A 16,795-nucleotide genomic window follows, 5' to 3' on the forward strand; every position below is an offset into this window, starting at 1 on the left:
GTTTGCTTAGTTGCTTTGCCACATACTTTAATATAACTGGATAGATCCCATCCACCCCAGGTGCTTTTCTTATGTTGAACTTCAACAAATTTCTCCTCCACTTTGCTCTCAGTTATTACAAAATCATTAAGTATCCTGCTACAATTTGTTAACCTTCTACCATTTTCAAACCTTAATAATTCCTCATGTGTGAATGTAGATGCAAAATACTCATTCAGTTTGTTTGCTATCTGAGCAGGATCATCAACAGTCGAACCATCGATGTCAAGTGGACCAATCAAGTAAAGAAATCCTTGCTGTTATTCTTAGCATCTTTTGCCAAGGATTTCTCGTAATCTGCCTTCGCCTGCCTAACCTCCTTTGTGACCTGATTACAGACTAGCTTATATCTGCCATAGGCTTCTGAGTCGCTTGATAATTTATATGCATCCCATGCATTTTTCTTCTCTGTTACGAGTCTCATTAGTTCATTAGATAACCATTTAGGCCTAAACCTTGAACAATATTTCTTAATAGGTATGAAACTTTTAGTAGCTTCCACGATTAATTCCTTGAATGCTTCCCACTTAGAATTTACTGTTGGTAACATCGTCAGTTAATCCCACTGTACAGAATTGAAAAACTTTCTGAGACCACTGTACTCACCTTTACGGAAGCAAAAACCCTTTCCTTTACCCCTGATGGTAATTAAATCTTTAAGTAAATCCCACATCAGTACACTGTGATCACTGCCACCTAGTGGTTCCTTTATCTGCAAATTCTTAATACACGAATGATCACGGCTGATAACCAGATCAAGAGTATTGGTTGCCTGGTTGCCTCTCGAACATGCTGCTGCAGAAAACAATCATCCAATAAATCCACAAAAGTCTGACTAGTGTGTGAGTGACCAACCCACAAGTTCCACTCAATATCTGGGAAGTTAAAATCCCCCATTAGCATTAGTAGAGGCATTTGATGCAAGAAAGCAAGCTTATGCAGCATCAGCCAAAAAAATAAATAAATAAATAAATAAATAAAAAATAACCACTTCCACTTCACCCCTCTGTTCGTTCGAAATACCTGTCCAGCTGAGCCTTAAACTTATTTAGGCTATCAACTTCCACGACAAGGGATGGAAGTCTGTTCCACCAACCAACCACCCGCTGCCTAAAGGCAAATTTCTTCACGTCTATCCTACATCCGTCTTTCCTCAATTTGAATTTATGCCCTCTCAGGTTATTATTCTGAGCAAGAGGAAGAATCCCATCAGCATTAAGCATGCTCAAACCATTCAAGGCTTTATACACCTCTATCAGATCAGCTCACTGGTGCCTAGTCTCCAGACACTGTAATTTGCAAAACTTAATCCTTTCTTTGTAAGAGCACCCCTTTGTTCCATTCACTAATCTTGTTGCCCTTCTCTGTACTCGTTCCAGCATCTCTACATCCTTCTTGAAATGAGGCCTCCAGACCTGTATACAGTGCTCTAGATGTGGCCTGACCATTGCCTTATACAAGGGAATAATCACCTCCTTATTCCTGCTAGAAAAATTCCTATATATCATCGACAATGCACAATGAGCTACTCTTTCAGCCCATCTGCACTGCTCAGAAAATTTCATATCTGCCTGCACAACCACCCTTTATAAGACAACCACCATTATAAGACATTCTGATTTACTAGCCCACTCTATTTCTATGTACAATTGTTCATTGTACTCATTCGAGCCATTAGGCTTATAACACACTCCTACTCTTTTTTTTGTTTTTAGTTAAAATATTATTTAACTTTTAGATTAAATTAAAACTAATCAAGAAACATCAAAATAATTGAAATTACTTCAGTTATTAAAGTGCTCATCCCAGTGCCCTATTAATGAAATTATTTATAAAAAAAAAACTTGAAAAGATGACTTCATCAAAATAAAACAAAAAAAATTGCTAAAAGAATGTGCACATTATTTAGAATGTTCTGTTAAAGTAGTTGATAGTCATTAAGCATTTTTAAACTTAATTATTAGGCAATGTCCCAATGATGTGCACATTCTTTTTAGTGAAAATTTTAAAATTTTATTTTTTGCGTCATCTTTTTTAATTTTTTTATTAAGGATTTAATATATTATTCAATTTTTAAAAAGTGTAAAGTAACTTTTGACTGACCCAGTACATTCAAAATGGAAAATATCAGCCATTTAGTATCATTTAGTACTGTTTAATATATTATCTTGACCAAGTTATGAAACAATTTCTAACATTGCAGTTTTAAAAATATTTTTAATTTAGGTGACCCTAATTTTCATGTAATTTATTTATTATTATTTTTTTGATTATCTAAATCAGGTCAACTGATATAAATGACTATGCAGCAAGGGCAACAGTAAAGACAGCTCATAGTAATATGGTACATGTAGAAGCAGTAATTGCAGATTTGGTAAGTGTGCTTGCTTTTATTAAAATTTATTTTCATATCTAATCAGATGTACAGATATATTAATAGATTATTTTATTGAATTTAGTGGCTTTATTATATCAAGATATAAGTACAGACTGTAGAAACCATAGTAATTAGGTGTGATTTATGTTTTAGGTGCATCAGTGACTTAAACCATTTTAATAATTACACATTTGGTAACAAATATTCTATAGTGAATTTTTAAATTGTTCACACATGATGTCATCAGTTTATTTATGAAGGTGGCACCTTCCTTACAATGTCGCACCCAGATCAATCAGTTTTCAGCATTTTTTGTTTTTTTTTTTAATTCTGAAGGGGTAAACTTTTCAGAAAACTAGAAAGAAGAAGCAGCAATTTAATGAAGTATAAAAGAAAGTTTATGAATTGTTACAAAATGACAAACAAATGTAGAAGATTTGCAGTATGTGTGAAAGTTTAGCATTGCCATTGAATACAGTGAAATTGGTATTAGTAGTGACAAATGATGCAAAAAATTATAAGAAGCTTATACAAAATCAGCCAGAAAAACAACTTCCCACAGCACTTGACTATCCTCCTCTCTAATAGATTGTCTAGTTCTTCCTTGAATTTATTGATACTACCCACTTCCACAACACCAGTTGGAAGCCCGATCCAGCTACTTACTGGCTGAAGCAAAATTCTGGACATCTGTCCTGCAATCATCCTTCCTCAGTTTGAATTTATGCTCTATCATATGTGTGCGGTCTGAGCAAGAGGAAGGATGCCACTGACATTGAGCTTTCATTCAAAGCCTTAAATACCTCAATCAGATTGCCTTGCAGGTGCCTAGTCTCCAGATGCTGCAATTTGCTGAACTGAAGCCTTTCTTAGTAAGTGCACCCCTTTGTTCCTTCACTAATCTCATTGCACTTCCTGCGCCCATTCCAACAGGTTTACATCCTTCCTAAAATGAGGCTTCCAGACCTGATTATTAAAAATAAGAAAATTAAAGAAAATAAAAAAATTGTATGCAGTATTCAAGACATGGCCTAACCGTGCCTTGTCCAACAGGATAATCACCTCCTTATCCCTGCTGGAAAAATTCCTGTATGTCATTGATAAGTGCTCATGAGATGCCCTAACAGCAGGGTTGTAGTGGAGGATATACAGCATATATTTTTAAAATTTTTTTACTCCGGATTTTTTTTAGGTGAATAGCATATGCCTTCTGGTTTTTGAAAGACTTGAAAAAACAAATATTATTAAAATATTTACTGAAAATTAAAAACTAAATTTATTAGAATTTGATAGTTTTATTATTTTCAATATATATATGCCGTAAATATAAGTAAGTAAATATGCAGTGTGTGTATATATATATATATATATATATATATATAAGCTAAATTAAAATAGGATATTTGCCAGTAGCATGGCAACCCAGTAGAGTGAAAAAGAACTTAGCGAAATAAAATATAAAATTTTATTTTATAAAATATAAAAAAAAATATATATATATGTATTAGGGCATGGTTCTATTTAATTTTTGGATTTGCGATTTGTGGTGTAATTTTTATTTTGGGAGGGGGGAAGACATTACAGGTATTAAGGCTAACAGACTGACTGGCAATTTGTGTGCTAACAGTTGTCGTTTTGCGTATTGTTCTACGTTGAACTATTAACATGAAATTAAGTAAAGGAATATATGAATATAATTTTAAATGAAAAAGAGAGGTTAGAGGAAATAGGAAAATTATTAAAGAATAGGAGTAGGGAAAGGGGGATATTAGGAATAAAATTAGAAAAAATTAGAAATGTTATCCACTGAACATTTCTAATTAGAATTAATTTAGTATTAAAATTTAACTTAAAGTAGTATTAAAATGTATTAACATAATTATACATATATATGTATTTACCTGTAATCCAAACTATTACAAATTTAATACAGTACACCTACAAATTGGGTCACATAGAATTAAATAAATAGATTAATTAATTAGTCAATTATAATTATGATTATTGCCACACATACAAAATAGACCAGATGGCACCCAAGCCATCTATAAATTCGGCTCCTGGGCCGATTCACGTGCTTTCTTATAACGACCACCATTCGTAGTGATTGCAGGTAAATAAATACCTGTGTACTTTATACTGATGCATACCAGTTAGGCTTTGGGTCCCCATCCCAGTTTGCTGTTAATTACAATATAAAATTAAATTTTCAGTTACTTTATAATTTGGATACCTTAATATGACAACTGAAGCAAGTAAAACTGTTATTGGGACTACAGAAATGGGTATGCATGAGACATTCATTAATATGGCTATTTGTCTTCCCAAAGCCCCTGAGGAAGTAGTGGAGAGATGGCCATGTGAATGAATTTAATATCCCTCTTTCCCTACTCTAGATTTATTCTTTAATAATTTCCCTATTTCTTCTAACCTTTCTTTTTCATTTAAAATTATATTCATATATTACTTTACTTAATTTCATTATTATTATTATTATGGGTCTCCAGCTTGCATGATGTACATGTTCATTTCGATGCTCCACTTCATGCATTGGTGTTTTCTACCTTCCTGGGTGGTTACTAGCACAGTTGCGTAGGAAGCACATCCAGTTGGTGGGGTTGGATGGTCTTGCCCTTCTCTTGTGGTAGCCATATGGGGGATAGCGACATTCGCTCCACTGTCTTCCTCTGGAGACCATCTCTGATTTTTCGAACCGACCCCTCTGCCTCAACACGAGTGACTTTATCCTGCGCCACACTTGATGCAGTAAGATTAATATTTCTCTGCAACATCATCCATCTATGGAGGTGGACCTGTTTAACTTCAGCTTATGTCCAGTGGTAGTTCTCATGATTGATGCCAGATGGCGCCACAATCTGCCTGAGCCGCCACTCCGACCTTGGGGTATGTAGCAACTTTCACAATGTTTATTTATTTTATTACTATTAATTTATTTATTATTATTCTAATTTATTACTATTATTATATCAGTCTCCCAGCGTGATGGAGCCGTGTTCGCTTCCACCAAGGCGGTACTCGAACCCAGGTCCATCAGGCTGGTAGTCCAGTGTTGTAACCACTGGGCCATCGTGCCCATTATTATTATTATTATTATTATTATTATTATTATTGCTCTTTCTATTTCTCCCTGATTGGGGGTTCCACCTCGTGACGGGTATTACTATCAAGTAAACGGTGGTTGTTGTTATGTCTGGTGTTACTGTTGGTCGAGGAACTCTCTGACTATCCTACAGGTGTTCAGGATTGCAACTTTCTGGAGTTCTTTGTAGGTGTTCGTTGGGAGACCTATTGCTGCTAGGCTGTTATGTAGGGTCTTTGGCACCATACCTGTGGTTGACACAATCATCGGGATGGTCGTTACTTGTTGCATATGCCACATCTCTTTGATCTCCTGTCTTAGGTTCGTGTACTTCCTGATAGTATGTCAATCAGATAGGTAGCCTTTTCCTTCTTGTCCACAAGGGTTATGTCCGGTCTGTTGTGCGGGATTGTCCTATCAGTTATTATGGCGTGGTCCCAGTACAGCTTGTGGGTTGGGGTCTCTAGTACTGCCTGGGGTTCATACTTGTAGTACAGTGCACTTTTTTTGACCAACTGGTATTTCTTTGCCAGCTTCTGATGTATTATCCTGGCTACTTGGTCGTGTCTGTGAATGTACTCAGTCTGGGTGATCACCTTGCATCTCGCAGTGATGTGTTGGATTGTTTCTGAGGCCAGGTGACATTTTCGACATGTGTCATCGGATACTCCAGGCTCCTTGGCGACATATTTTCTATAGTTCCTGGTGTTGATTATCTGGTCTTGGATGGCGAGAATGAATCCTTCAGTCTCAGGAAAGAGCATCCTGCTTGTGAGCCATACATTGGAAGCAATTTTATCTATGTGCCCTTGATGGAGATCATTGTAATGTCTGCCATGGAGTGTCTCTCTGCCCATCTAGCTTTGTTCATACCTCCTGGTTGGGGGTGGACTCCTCGCTTAGGTTGAGTGCGGTAACCGCTTATCTATCTTCCTTATGGCCTGGTGGAGTGCTGCTGTGTGTTTCTGGAAGTAATCCTTCAGGTTAACTATCACTGTCTTCTGTTGCTCAATGAGATCTGTCAGGCCCCTTCCTCCGTGATGGAGCCACGTTCGCTTCTGCTAAGGCGGTGGTGCCTCCGTAGCCAGGTGGGCAGGAGCAGCAGTGCATAGCACACACTTCTTGATTAGAGCGGGGTTCAAGCCCGTGGCCACCAAATACGGAGGATGCGGACAGGTCAGGGAATGACCACCGCATATCCCCGGAGCAATATGGCCTTAGTTGCTAATGCTCCTAAAAACAACAACAACAACAGCTAAGGCGGTACTCGAACCCTGGTCCATCAGGCTGGTAGTCCAGTGTCGTAGCCACTGGGCCATCGTGCCCATTATTATTATTATTAGTAGCCATATGGTGCAAGGAAGCTTGAGGCTTATGCTGCACCAGTCAAAAAAAAATCTGAATTACCCTGAGAGAGAGAGAGAGAGAAAGTAGAAGGGAATCACCAAGAAACAGAAGAATGATGATATCCAGCTCAGGACCCTGGGTGTGCCAAGCCCATGCTCACCAGATGTGAGCCCCTAGTTCAACATAGAACAATAGGCGAAATGACTACTGCTAGCACACAAATTGCCAGCCAGTCTGTTAGGCTTTAATATCTGTAATGCCTTCCCCCCCTCCCAAAATAAAAATTACATCACAAATCGCAAATCCAAAATTTAAATAGAACCATTCCCTAATACTATTAATGTGTGTATGATGTTTAATTGTTTCCTACAGTAGCATTAATGCCACCATATTACAACTGAAAGTTAGTCAATATAGAGTATAAACTTAAAAATTAGTGATTAAATATATATATATATGGCGTATACCTTTTTATAAATTCGATTAATAAGCACAGTATACTCTCTGCATACATAGCATTCACAGAGTGTACCTTCTGCTGATTTTATGACTACAGCACTGCCTAACAGCCCATCTGTACTGCTCAGAGAACTTCATGTCTGACTGAACAATTACTTCTAGGTCTTTTTCAGTCTCCACTACCCTGAGTGTGATACCACATATTGGTATGTTATTTTGAGATTACTGTTACTCATATGCAGTACCTTGCATTTGTCAATGTTAAACTTCAATTGGCACTTCTCAGCCCATCTGCCTAAATTTTCTAGATCTTGTTGCATTAGCATACCTTGAAATTACTGGCATAAAGGAGATTACATTAAAACCCCATATTTGCATTTTTTTGGGGTGACTGGTGAAAAATGATAAATTGTGGGAAAGCATAAATCTCAGGAAATGAAAATATAAAGTTGATTTTTCACTTTAATTTCTTTAATACATTGAAAATAATCAGAGCTTAAAAACATTATTTAAAAGAGTCAAATCATTTATTCACTTATGAGGAATGCATATACTCTGTACGTTTTCTGTTTTTAAACTGAAATATAGTATAATGAAAACACAAAATATATGAAAAGTATAATTAAAATTTGTAAAAAAAAAAAAAGAAAGAAAGAAACCATACACTCAATTATATGAACTTAGAAACTGACTCATCCTTTTAAGCGTTTTGCCTGTGTAGTTAATGCAATGGTCTTATCCAATGGTCAAAATGGACAGAATGCAAGTTAATAAAATATCTTATTTTTAATAATCAAGTATGTACTTAAGATTACTGTTTGTGGGACAAACTGGAACAGCATTCCCTAAATTAAAACAGACTGTCATAGCAGTCCGTTTTAATTTAGTGTCTGAGCTGGAGCTTTCTTAGCATATAGATGCTCAAAACTCTTCTGACATTGTGTTGATGGAAGACCACACGGGTGGCATTCAGTAGAGTGTACTGGGAATGGTAGGAAGTGGCTTATCAGGATTATCAATATAAGAGTTAAAATAAAAATAGGATGCTAGTAAGTCGGCTTTATTTTTAACTGAGGAGGCAATAGAACCATCAAGTTTTAACAGAGGTGAATAAAGTTGAGCAAAAGTTACAGCCAGCAACTTTGGCAAGAGACCAGAATGCTTGACTACCATTTGGACAAGAAGCAAGTTTTCTACACATAGTTTTTGTCGAGTTCAGACTGATTAATAACTGCCTTACTATTGATGTGAACTTTAATGTAGGCAGAAAATGAACCTAGAGATTTGGACGCAAAGTAATTGCAATATGTAACATTCTTTTCTTGAACAGACTTAGCACAGTTATTGGAAAACCAAGGTTTTCCAATAACTGTGCTAAGTCTGTTCAAGAAAATAAAGGACGAGATTTTAAGATGGAGTGTGGAATAAAGGTTTCATCCCTACAAGAATAATTTCACTTCCAAACATTGACATCACAAGATTTAGAACAGTAATCCAACCATGGAAAAGAAAAATAGAAATCTTGCAGATCATCTCATTTTGCACTCTTGTAATGTCAAAAAACTCAAGGCTGAGAATGGCCATGAGAGAAAGGCTCCATTGGAGAAAAGAGTGTCACCAAGTTGTGATCTGAGGTGCCTAGAGAACCACTCACCCCTGCTCTTTACTTTGAAGGGTTGTTCATGAGAAAAAAAAAAAAGATCAAGAGTGTTGGTTATGTGGTTAGGATTGTCTGTTATTCTGTTAGGTAAATGGACAATCTGTGTGAGGACATTAGTAATTGCAAAAGCCTCAGCTTCTCAAACAACCGAATCTGTATGACTAGCAAATGCAAAGCCAGCTGGAGTGGTGGACGTTAAAATTGCCAAGGAAAATTACCTCACTGTTAGGAAAGTTGGACTGGAGAAAGCCAAGTTTCAAAGAAAGAAAGTCAAAGTGTTCCAAATGATTAGTGAATTTGTGTGAATGATAGAGGCAACAGATGAATTTGACAGAATGGGGTAGAGAGATTTTCAGCTAGAGAAGATCAAAAAGCAGAGATTCCAAATTACTAAGTCTCTGACAGATAATATCAGATTGGATGTATGCACAAGTACTACCTTTGAAGCAAAAGGATTCATACAACAAATAATTAGGACAACTGAGATGAACAGTGGTTGAGGCAACCAATAATTGGGATTCTGTCAAAAAAAGTAAGTGCCACTTGGGAGACTGCAGTTGGAAATGGACATCATTGGGATTGGAACTCAGACCACATATTATTATTTTTATTATTAGCCACATGGTGCAAAGAATCCTAACGCTTATGCAGCATCAGCCAAAAAAAAAAAAAATTCCCGCATTACCCTGAGAGAGAGAGAGAGAGAGAGAGAGAGAGAGAGAGAGAGAGAGAGAGAGAGAGAGAGAGAGAGAGAGAGAGAGAGAGAGAGAGTGTGTCAGTCAGAAGTAGAAAGGAATCACCAAGAAAGAGAAGAATGATGATACCTGGGTGTGCCAAGCCCATACTCACCAGTATGAGCCCCCTGGGATTATATTTGTGAAAAGAATGAGGAAGTTTTTGGGAAAAGTAGAAGTGGGGGGGGGGACATGTTGTATGAAGTAATGAAATTTTGGATATGGTGTATGCACATCAAGAATACACCCAACTCCCTGACATAACGTGGCCTCGAAAATGCTCCCCACATACTGCTACTCCAACTCACTCTAGTTGCTATCTAGCAGAGCAGAGGCAGTGACATTATGCATTAGTTGATCCGGATGGCTCAGATAAATTCAGAGAGAGTTACCAATAGGTTTGGTCTGCTGGACTATCTAGCTGTTGGCCTGCAAACACTGTTTTAGTGCTGTATCCTCGAAATGTAAGGAAGATTGTATCTTATCATAATGTACATCATAACCTGAAAAGACTAACCATCTAATCATACTGTGTGATGGCAGAGTAAATGTGGGTTTCACCACTTTGAGTCTCCGATAAGGAAAAATGGTGATATTGCACCAGTTGCAATATCATCTACTGTCCAGTATTGCCTGGTAATACAGAAGGGTGGCATTTTTCTGTGTGGTGTGGATACCACGCCTCAACTCCAGCTTACATTGGTTCACAACTGGGTGATTACCTCCAGTATACCAGGTGCAGCATTTCAGGGCTTTCCCACTGTGGTTGTATCTCCCAGGTTTACTAACAGTCTCACCATCATGAAATTGCAAGCAGGGGATTTGGTTGTCACAGAATGACCAGATTTCACTGAAATTTAGTTCACTTGGCTCACAAATGTCACCTGAATATCCATTCCATCAACATTTTAGACTCCCAGATAGTAATCCCTAGCTTGTGTTATTTGAGAGAATGTCTGTGACAAGCCTGCATACAATTTTAAAATGATTTCACTGCTAAAGTTTTTAATTTGTAATTTTTATGCAGAGAAAAATATAAAGGAAAAAGTACTAATCATAAATGTGTCATTTGCAAAAATAGAATATCTTATTAGAATATACATGTATCAGGGGTCAACAGCCTTCCATAGGTGGTGTGCTAAGTTAACTCTAGTGTAGGATCTTGGTTCGTGTCAAATTTCTGAAATTGGTGGGGGAGGTCTTTGTGTAAGCAACTACTGTACGGAGGTCTTTGTGTAAGCAAATTAGCAACTACTTGTTGCTAATTTGCAAAAATGAGACATGCAGAGCAATTGGGATTTTACAAGGCATTTAGGGAGCTTTACTCTGAATTTAAATAGGAACACAGGCATTCTTGCCTGCCTTTGACAACTTTTGTAACAATGCCTTTTCTAGATGTTTAAAGAAAACCATCTTGTGGTGCTGTTGGTAAAGTTATTAATGCTGCTTTTCACACCACAGGTTGCTGACCCCTCTATAGCAGGGGTGGCCAACAAGTTGATCGTGATCTACCAGTCGAGCGGGGCTTTAATTTCGGTTGATCACGAAGAATTTTAAATATATATAAAAAACATATTAGTCAAAATCTAAATATTATTATTATTATTATGTGCCCCACTACATATGCTTATTACAAATCCATTGAACCACATGATCTACTCTTGTTGCCACGCAGCCAGCTAGGACCTCTTGTGAAAATTCACGCAGTTACGTTGTGGACAGCATAATGTCGAATTCTTATTTAGCTTACTTAATATTGATAACTGGACAGTACTAATACTTTAATTTAATACCCTTTGATTTAAAATGAATACTACAAAAAAAGAGTAAAACGTATCATTTTCATCAAGAGTGGGAACTAGAATACTTTTTTTGTAATGATAAAAGAAAAATGTTATTGTTTCATTTGCAATGCTTCCGTGGCTATACCCAAAATAGGAAATTTAGAAAGGCACTTCAACACTCCGTGGTAAATACCAATCGGATTTTCTGCCTAATAGTGACCTTAGAAAAAAATAAATTAAAAGAACTTAAATTCAAAAATTGCACAACAAAATTTCTTCATGATGCCTAATTTACAATCTACAGCAGTAACTGCAACATCATTTAAAGTGAGTCATCTTCTTGAAAAAAAATGCAAACTATTTTCTAATTGTCAATTCATCAAAGATGCATTTTTAGAAATAACAGATTCTCTTTTCGAAAATGTTAAGAACAAAAATGAAATTAAAAGTGCTCTTCAAGATCTGTGATGCGATGCATCGAAAAAATTATTAACAATGTAAGTGAACAATTGCGTGCTCATATTGCTAATTGTGTCTCCTTTTCTTTACAACTGGATGAATCTACAGATGTCAGTGATACAGTTTAATTGCTCGTTTTTCTTCATATGGTTTTCAATGATATATTGATATATTTAATGCATTCAAAAATTTTATTGAAAAAAAAAAATAATAAATTACCACCAAAATTGCGAATTCCATCAATAACAACAGATGGAGCTGAAACGATAACGGGGAATCTTAACAGATTCATTGCATTGTGCCAAGATGATGAATTCCCAGATTTTTTGAGTTACCACTGTATCATCCACCAAGTGTTAGCCAGCAAAAGATTAAATACTAAAAGTGTTATGGACATAGCTTTCAAAATTGCGAATTCCATCAGAGGACAATCTCTTCAAAGGAGACTTTTCAAAATGCACCTCAATGAAAATGAACCAGATCTGATATTACACACAGATGTGAGGTGGCTGAGTCGGAGTTTCTACAGAGATTTCGAAATTTGCTGAATGAAATTAAAAAAAAAAATTGTTGATCAAAGGGGATCAGCAGCTACAAGATACGGAGTGGTTGTGTGATATGGCTTTTTTTGGCAGATTTTACCAGTAAATTAAGTGAACTGAATTTGGAATTAGTGACATGATTAGTAGTATTTCTGCATATAAATGTCAATTTTTGGCAATGGCTAAGGATTTCAAAGAAAAAAAATTCAATCATTTTGCAAATATGCAAGGTTATTATCAACAGCTACATTGTTCAGTATATTTCTTATCCATTTAATGTTTACTTAGATACGAAACAAATTGCAGAAAATATCGTTGAGATTTTTTACATGGAGAAAATATTACTTGAAAATGAAATTAGTACATTGCAAAACGATATCTTCCTAAAAGCCAGATAACCAAAAAAAGACCTTTGGAAATATGTTTTCCGAGAAAAGTATTCAAATGTAAAAAAATACAGTAAACTTTTAAATTTCTGTTTTGGTTCCACATATCTATGTGAATCGACCTTTTCGTATTTGAAACAAACAAAGATGAAGACTTGTTCTACTCTTACGGACTTGCATATAGAAGATTCTTTACAGTTGGCCTCATCACAGTATGTCCCCGATTTTTAAAGCTTGGCAGATGACAGACACAAACTTCACATAAATTAAAAATTTAAATACATATGAATTTAAAATAAGAATCCTGAATTGTATTTAATTTGAAAATTTATAAACAACATTTTTCAATACATGTTGATTAACTTTTTTAACCATGTGCAATGAAATTCTTAAGATGGTAGATCGCGGCACATTTTGAAGAAAAAAAGTAGATTGCATCACAAATTCAGTTGGTCACTCCTGCTCTATAGTTATCAAAACTTATATTTTTCTTATAAAGGCAAAGCCTTTATCAGAAGCATCCTGTAATAGTATCAGTTCTTCATTACATAGACTATATATGGACAATCTTATTCTCAAGTAATACTTGTATAAATACTTTATTTTCTAGACCTCATGTTTTGAAAGGCTTCATCATCAGGTTGATTTATTAATTTTTAATCCACCATATGTGGTTACATCCACAGAAGAGGTAAGTGAAGTTGAAATAATCCAGCTATGGATGTTAATTGCAAAATGCTAGTGTGATAAAAATGATAAATTGGATTTTCAGATGAAAAGCAGCTTGCTTTCAGCATCTTGGGCAGGTGGCATAAAAGGAAGAGAGGTGATGGATCGTTTTTTTCCTGCTGTGGTCACTCTTCTCAGCAGTGATGGATTGTTTTACCTTGTTAGTATAAAAGAAAATGACAAAGGTGGAGTATATGTTGTTTGGTTAAATTTCATTAGAGTGTAATTTTTTTTTCTAGTATAATTTAAAATCATCGAAATTATAAAATTATAATTTTTTGTGCATTTCTTGTTAAAAAAATAATTATAACAAATTATAATTTATACACTATAAATGAAAATAATTTGTAAGCAAATTATTTTTATTATTATATAATTATTATATTCTATTGAAGTCTGATTTCGATTACCATTTTAGGAGTTACAGAAAGTGCTTTTTTTTCTTTTTTTCTTTTTTTTTTTTATTTCAGGACAAACAACACAAATGAGATAATATTGGATATATCTGAAGAGAACTGTTGTTAAGGGTAAAGGGAACAGCTTTAATATTGCAAGGGAAATTATGAATACTTTAAGCATTATTCAAATTCAGATTTAACGTAAACAGTTCAGGGATCTACAAGTACAAATGCTATGCAGGAACTGCTCAAAGCAGTAATTCTAAAAGATAGCAATCTTTTTTATATACCTTTTCCGGGTAGACCAAATGGATGACCACTAAGCTGATAAAGTCAATAATGGAAAAAAAAAATTCATGGAAAGAACATAAATTATTAGGAGACACCAAACACTATATATATACGTGATGTGGCAATAAAGTTCCCGGACTGGTACAATAAAAAGAACACAAAGTGAAGGATTTTTAAAAAAATGGTTTTATTTTTATTCAAAGTAATCACTGCCTGATTGAATGCACTTATTACACCATTCGAAACGTTTCTGAAAAGATTCAGCAAAGGCATCCAAAGAGATGATGTTCAATTTGGAGGTTATGTTTTTCTTTGTGACCTCTACATCAAGAAATGTCTTTCCTGTGAGGCCAGTTTTCACCATGAGAAAGAGGAAAAAGTCTTCTGGTGCTAGATCAGAGAGTAGGGTGAATGGTTGATTTGTATAATGCTATGTTTCATTATAAATGTCTTCACAACAAATGCGGAATGGGTAGGAGCATTGTCGTGCAACAAGAACCAGCTGCATTTCTCTTGAAATTGTGGTCTCACCTGAGGAAATGCACTTCAGTAGTCTTTGAAGCACCTGTACAAAGAACATAGCATTGGCTCTCTCTCTCTCTCTCTCTCTCTCTCTCTCTCTCTCTCTCTCTCTCTCTCTCTCTCTCTCTCTCCCCTTCTGGTACAGATTCCTTGTGAATTGTACACTCTGTTTGTTGAAAAACATTGTCTCAGCATTGTCGTGATCCTGGGCCTCTGTAAATGAAACATTTTGGACTTTGGTGATGATTTTTGAAGTCCACTGCATGTTCTGACACTTGTTTCTAGGCTGTCCTGAAACACCCAACACTCGTCTCCACTGACAATACAGTTGAGGAAATGAGGAGTGTCGTGACATGTCTGGGTGGGTCTTTGCATGATGGCATGCTTCATTGTTTTGCTCATCTGTGAGGCACAAAGTTTGCACATGCCTTCCTTTTCCCTAAATTTTCATGCAGAATTTGATGAATTGTCTTCTTATTCATATCTAACTCATTAACCATCATTCTGGGGGTCAAACAAAAATCTCTTGCCAAAGTTTCCCGTACTTTTTCAACTCTGTCCTCATTTCGAGTGGTTGATGGACACCCACTTCTTGGGTCATTGCAAACATTCTTATGTCCGTCTTTGAACTGCTTATACCACTCAAACACACTGTTACGACTTTATGCTTCATCACCATAAACACTTTTTAACATTTCACATGTTTCTGTTGCAGATTTTCCCAGTTTAAAGCAAAATTTGACATTTGTTCATTGCTCCACTGCAAAATCATGACACAGAACATAAATGTTACTACTAATGAAATTGGTTGTAACTTGCAAGGACAGCCTACTGAATAATTTCTGTACCACCATCTGTTGGTGGAAGTTTGAACTACAATATACCACTTCCATTTATTTTAAAACTTATTGAACATGACCACAATAGCACTGGTCTGGGAACTTTATTGCTATACCTTGTATGTACAGACGCACATTGCCAAAAAGTAACCAGACATGTGCATAATTCAAAACCTTTTATTGATACAATATTTAATAATTGTAGGCTCACCTTTGGCCTTAATTACACACTTGTTTGTTGTTATTTGGTTTTTAGGAGCATTAGCAACTAAGGCCATATTGCTCCGGGATATGCGGTGGTCATTCCCTTGACCTTTCCGCATCCTCGTATTTGGTGGTGACGGGCTCGAACCCCGGTCTAATCAAGAAGCGTGTGCTACTCACTGCTGCTCCTTCCCAGGGCGCCTCCGTAGCCAGGTGGGAAGGAGCAGCAGTGCGTAGCACATGCTTCTTGATTAGACCGGGGTTCGAGCCCGTCACCACCAAATACGAGGATGCGGAAAGGTCAAGGGAATGACCACCGCATATCCCGGAGCAATATGGCCTTAGTTGCTAATGCTCCTAAAATCCAAATAACAAACAAACAAACAAACAAAGCTCCTTCCCACCTGGCTACAGAGGCACCTAATTACACACTTAATTATATCAATAGACTGTGAATCAATTTTTCATAACAGGAAGGTGGTATTTTGGTCCATTCTGCCTTCAAAGCAGTTCATCTCAGCTAATGATCATGGGCATATTGGTCTGATAGGGAGCTGATGTGTCATTTCATCCAAAGTGTTCAGTTGGGTTATTATGGTCAGAGCTCTGAGCAGGCCAATAAAGCTATTGCACATGCATGTATCAACTATGTCACTATGGGCTGTGCAGTATGGTGTGCATTGTCATGCTGAAACAGAAAAGGATTTTCCCCATATTGCTGTCACAATGTAGGAACAGAAAATTGTTGAGAATGTCAGTGTGCTGCATAGGACTTTCATTGTTCAAGTATTGGTGCTGGATAGCATTTATTGTTCAAAATTCTCATAATGGCACCAGACATTTAGTACGAGTATCTCAGAAACTGCAACCTTGTTGGGGGTTTCATGTATTACTGTGTCTCAGGTGTTTTGAGATAGATCCAATA

The 16,795-nt window shown here is 36.3% G+C and overlaps 1 protein-coding gene across 2 annotated transcripts in view; it reads left to right on the forward strand.

Moving 5' to 3' along the window:
• Positions 1-16,795, forward strand: part of HemK2 (HemK methyltransferase 2) — a 55,920-nt gene that overhangs the window by 11,766 nt on the left and 27,359 nt on the right. Inside the window, exons 3-5 of one of the 2 annotated variants that reach the window (XM_090388809.1) lie at positions 2,323-2,413; positions 13,498-13,578; positions 13,660-13,801. In XM_090388809.1, coding sequence (XP_090244935.1) covers positions 2,323-2,413; positions 13,498-13,578; positions 13,660-13,801 — 314 coding nt within the window. The remainder of the gene's footprint in view (positions 1-2,322; positions 2,414-13,497; positions 13,579-13,659; positions 13,802-16,795) is intronic. The other variant, XM_090388810.1, reaches the window with a different exon arrangement.

Source organism: Mastigoproctus giganteus, chromosome 14 (assembly GCF_048544385.1).
Source record: "Mastigoproctus giganteus isolate SK-2022 chromosome 14, ASM4854438v1, whole genome shotgun sequence".
Taxonomy (NCBI): Eukaryota; Metazoa; Arthropoda; class Arachnida; order Uropygi; family Thelyphonidae; genus Mastigoproctus; species Mastigoproctus giganteus.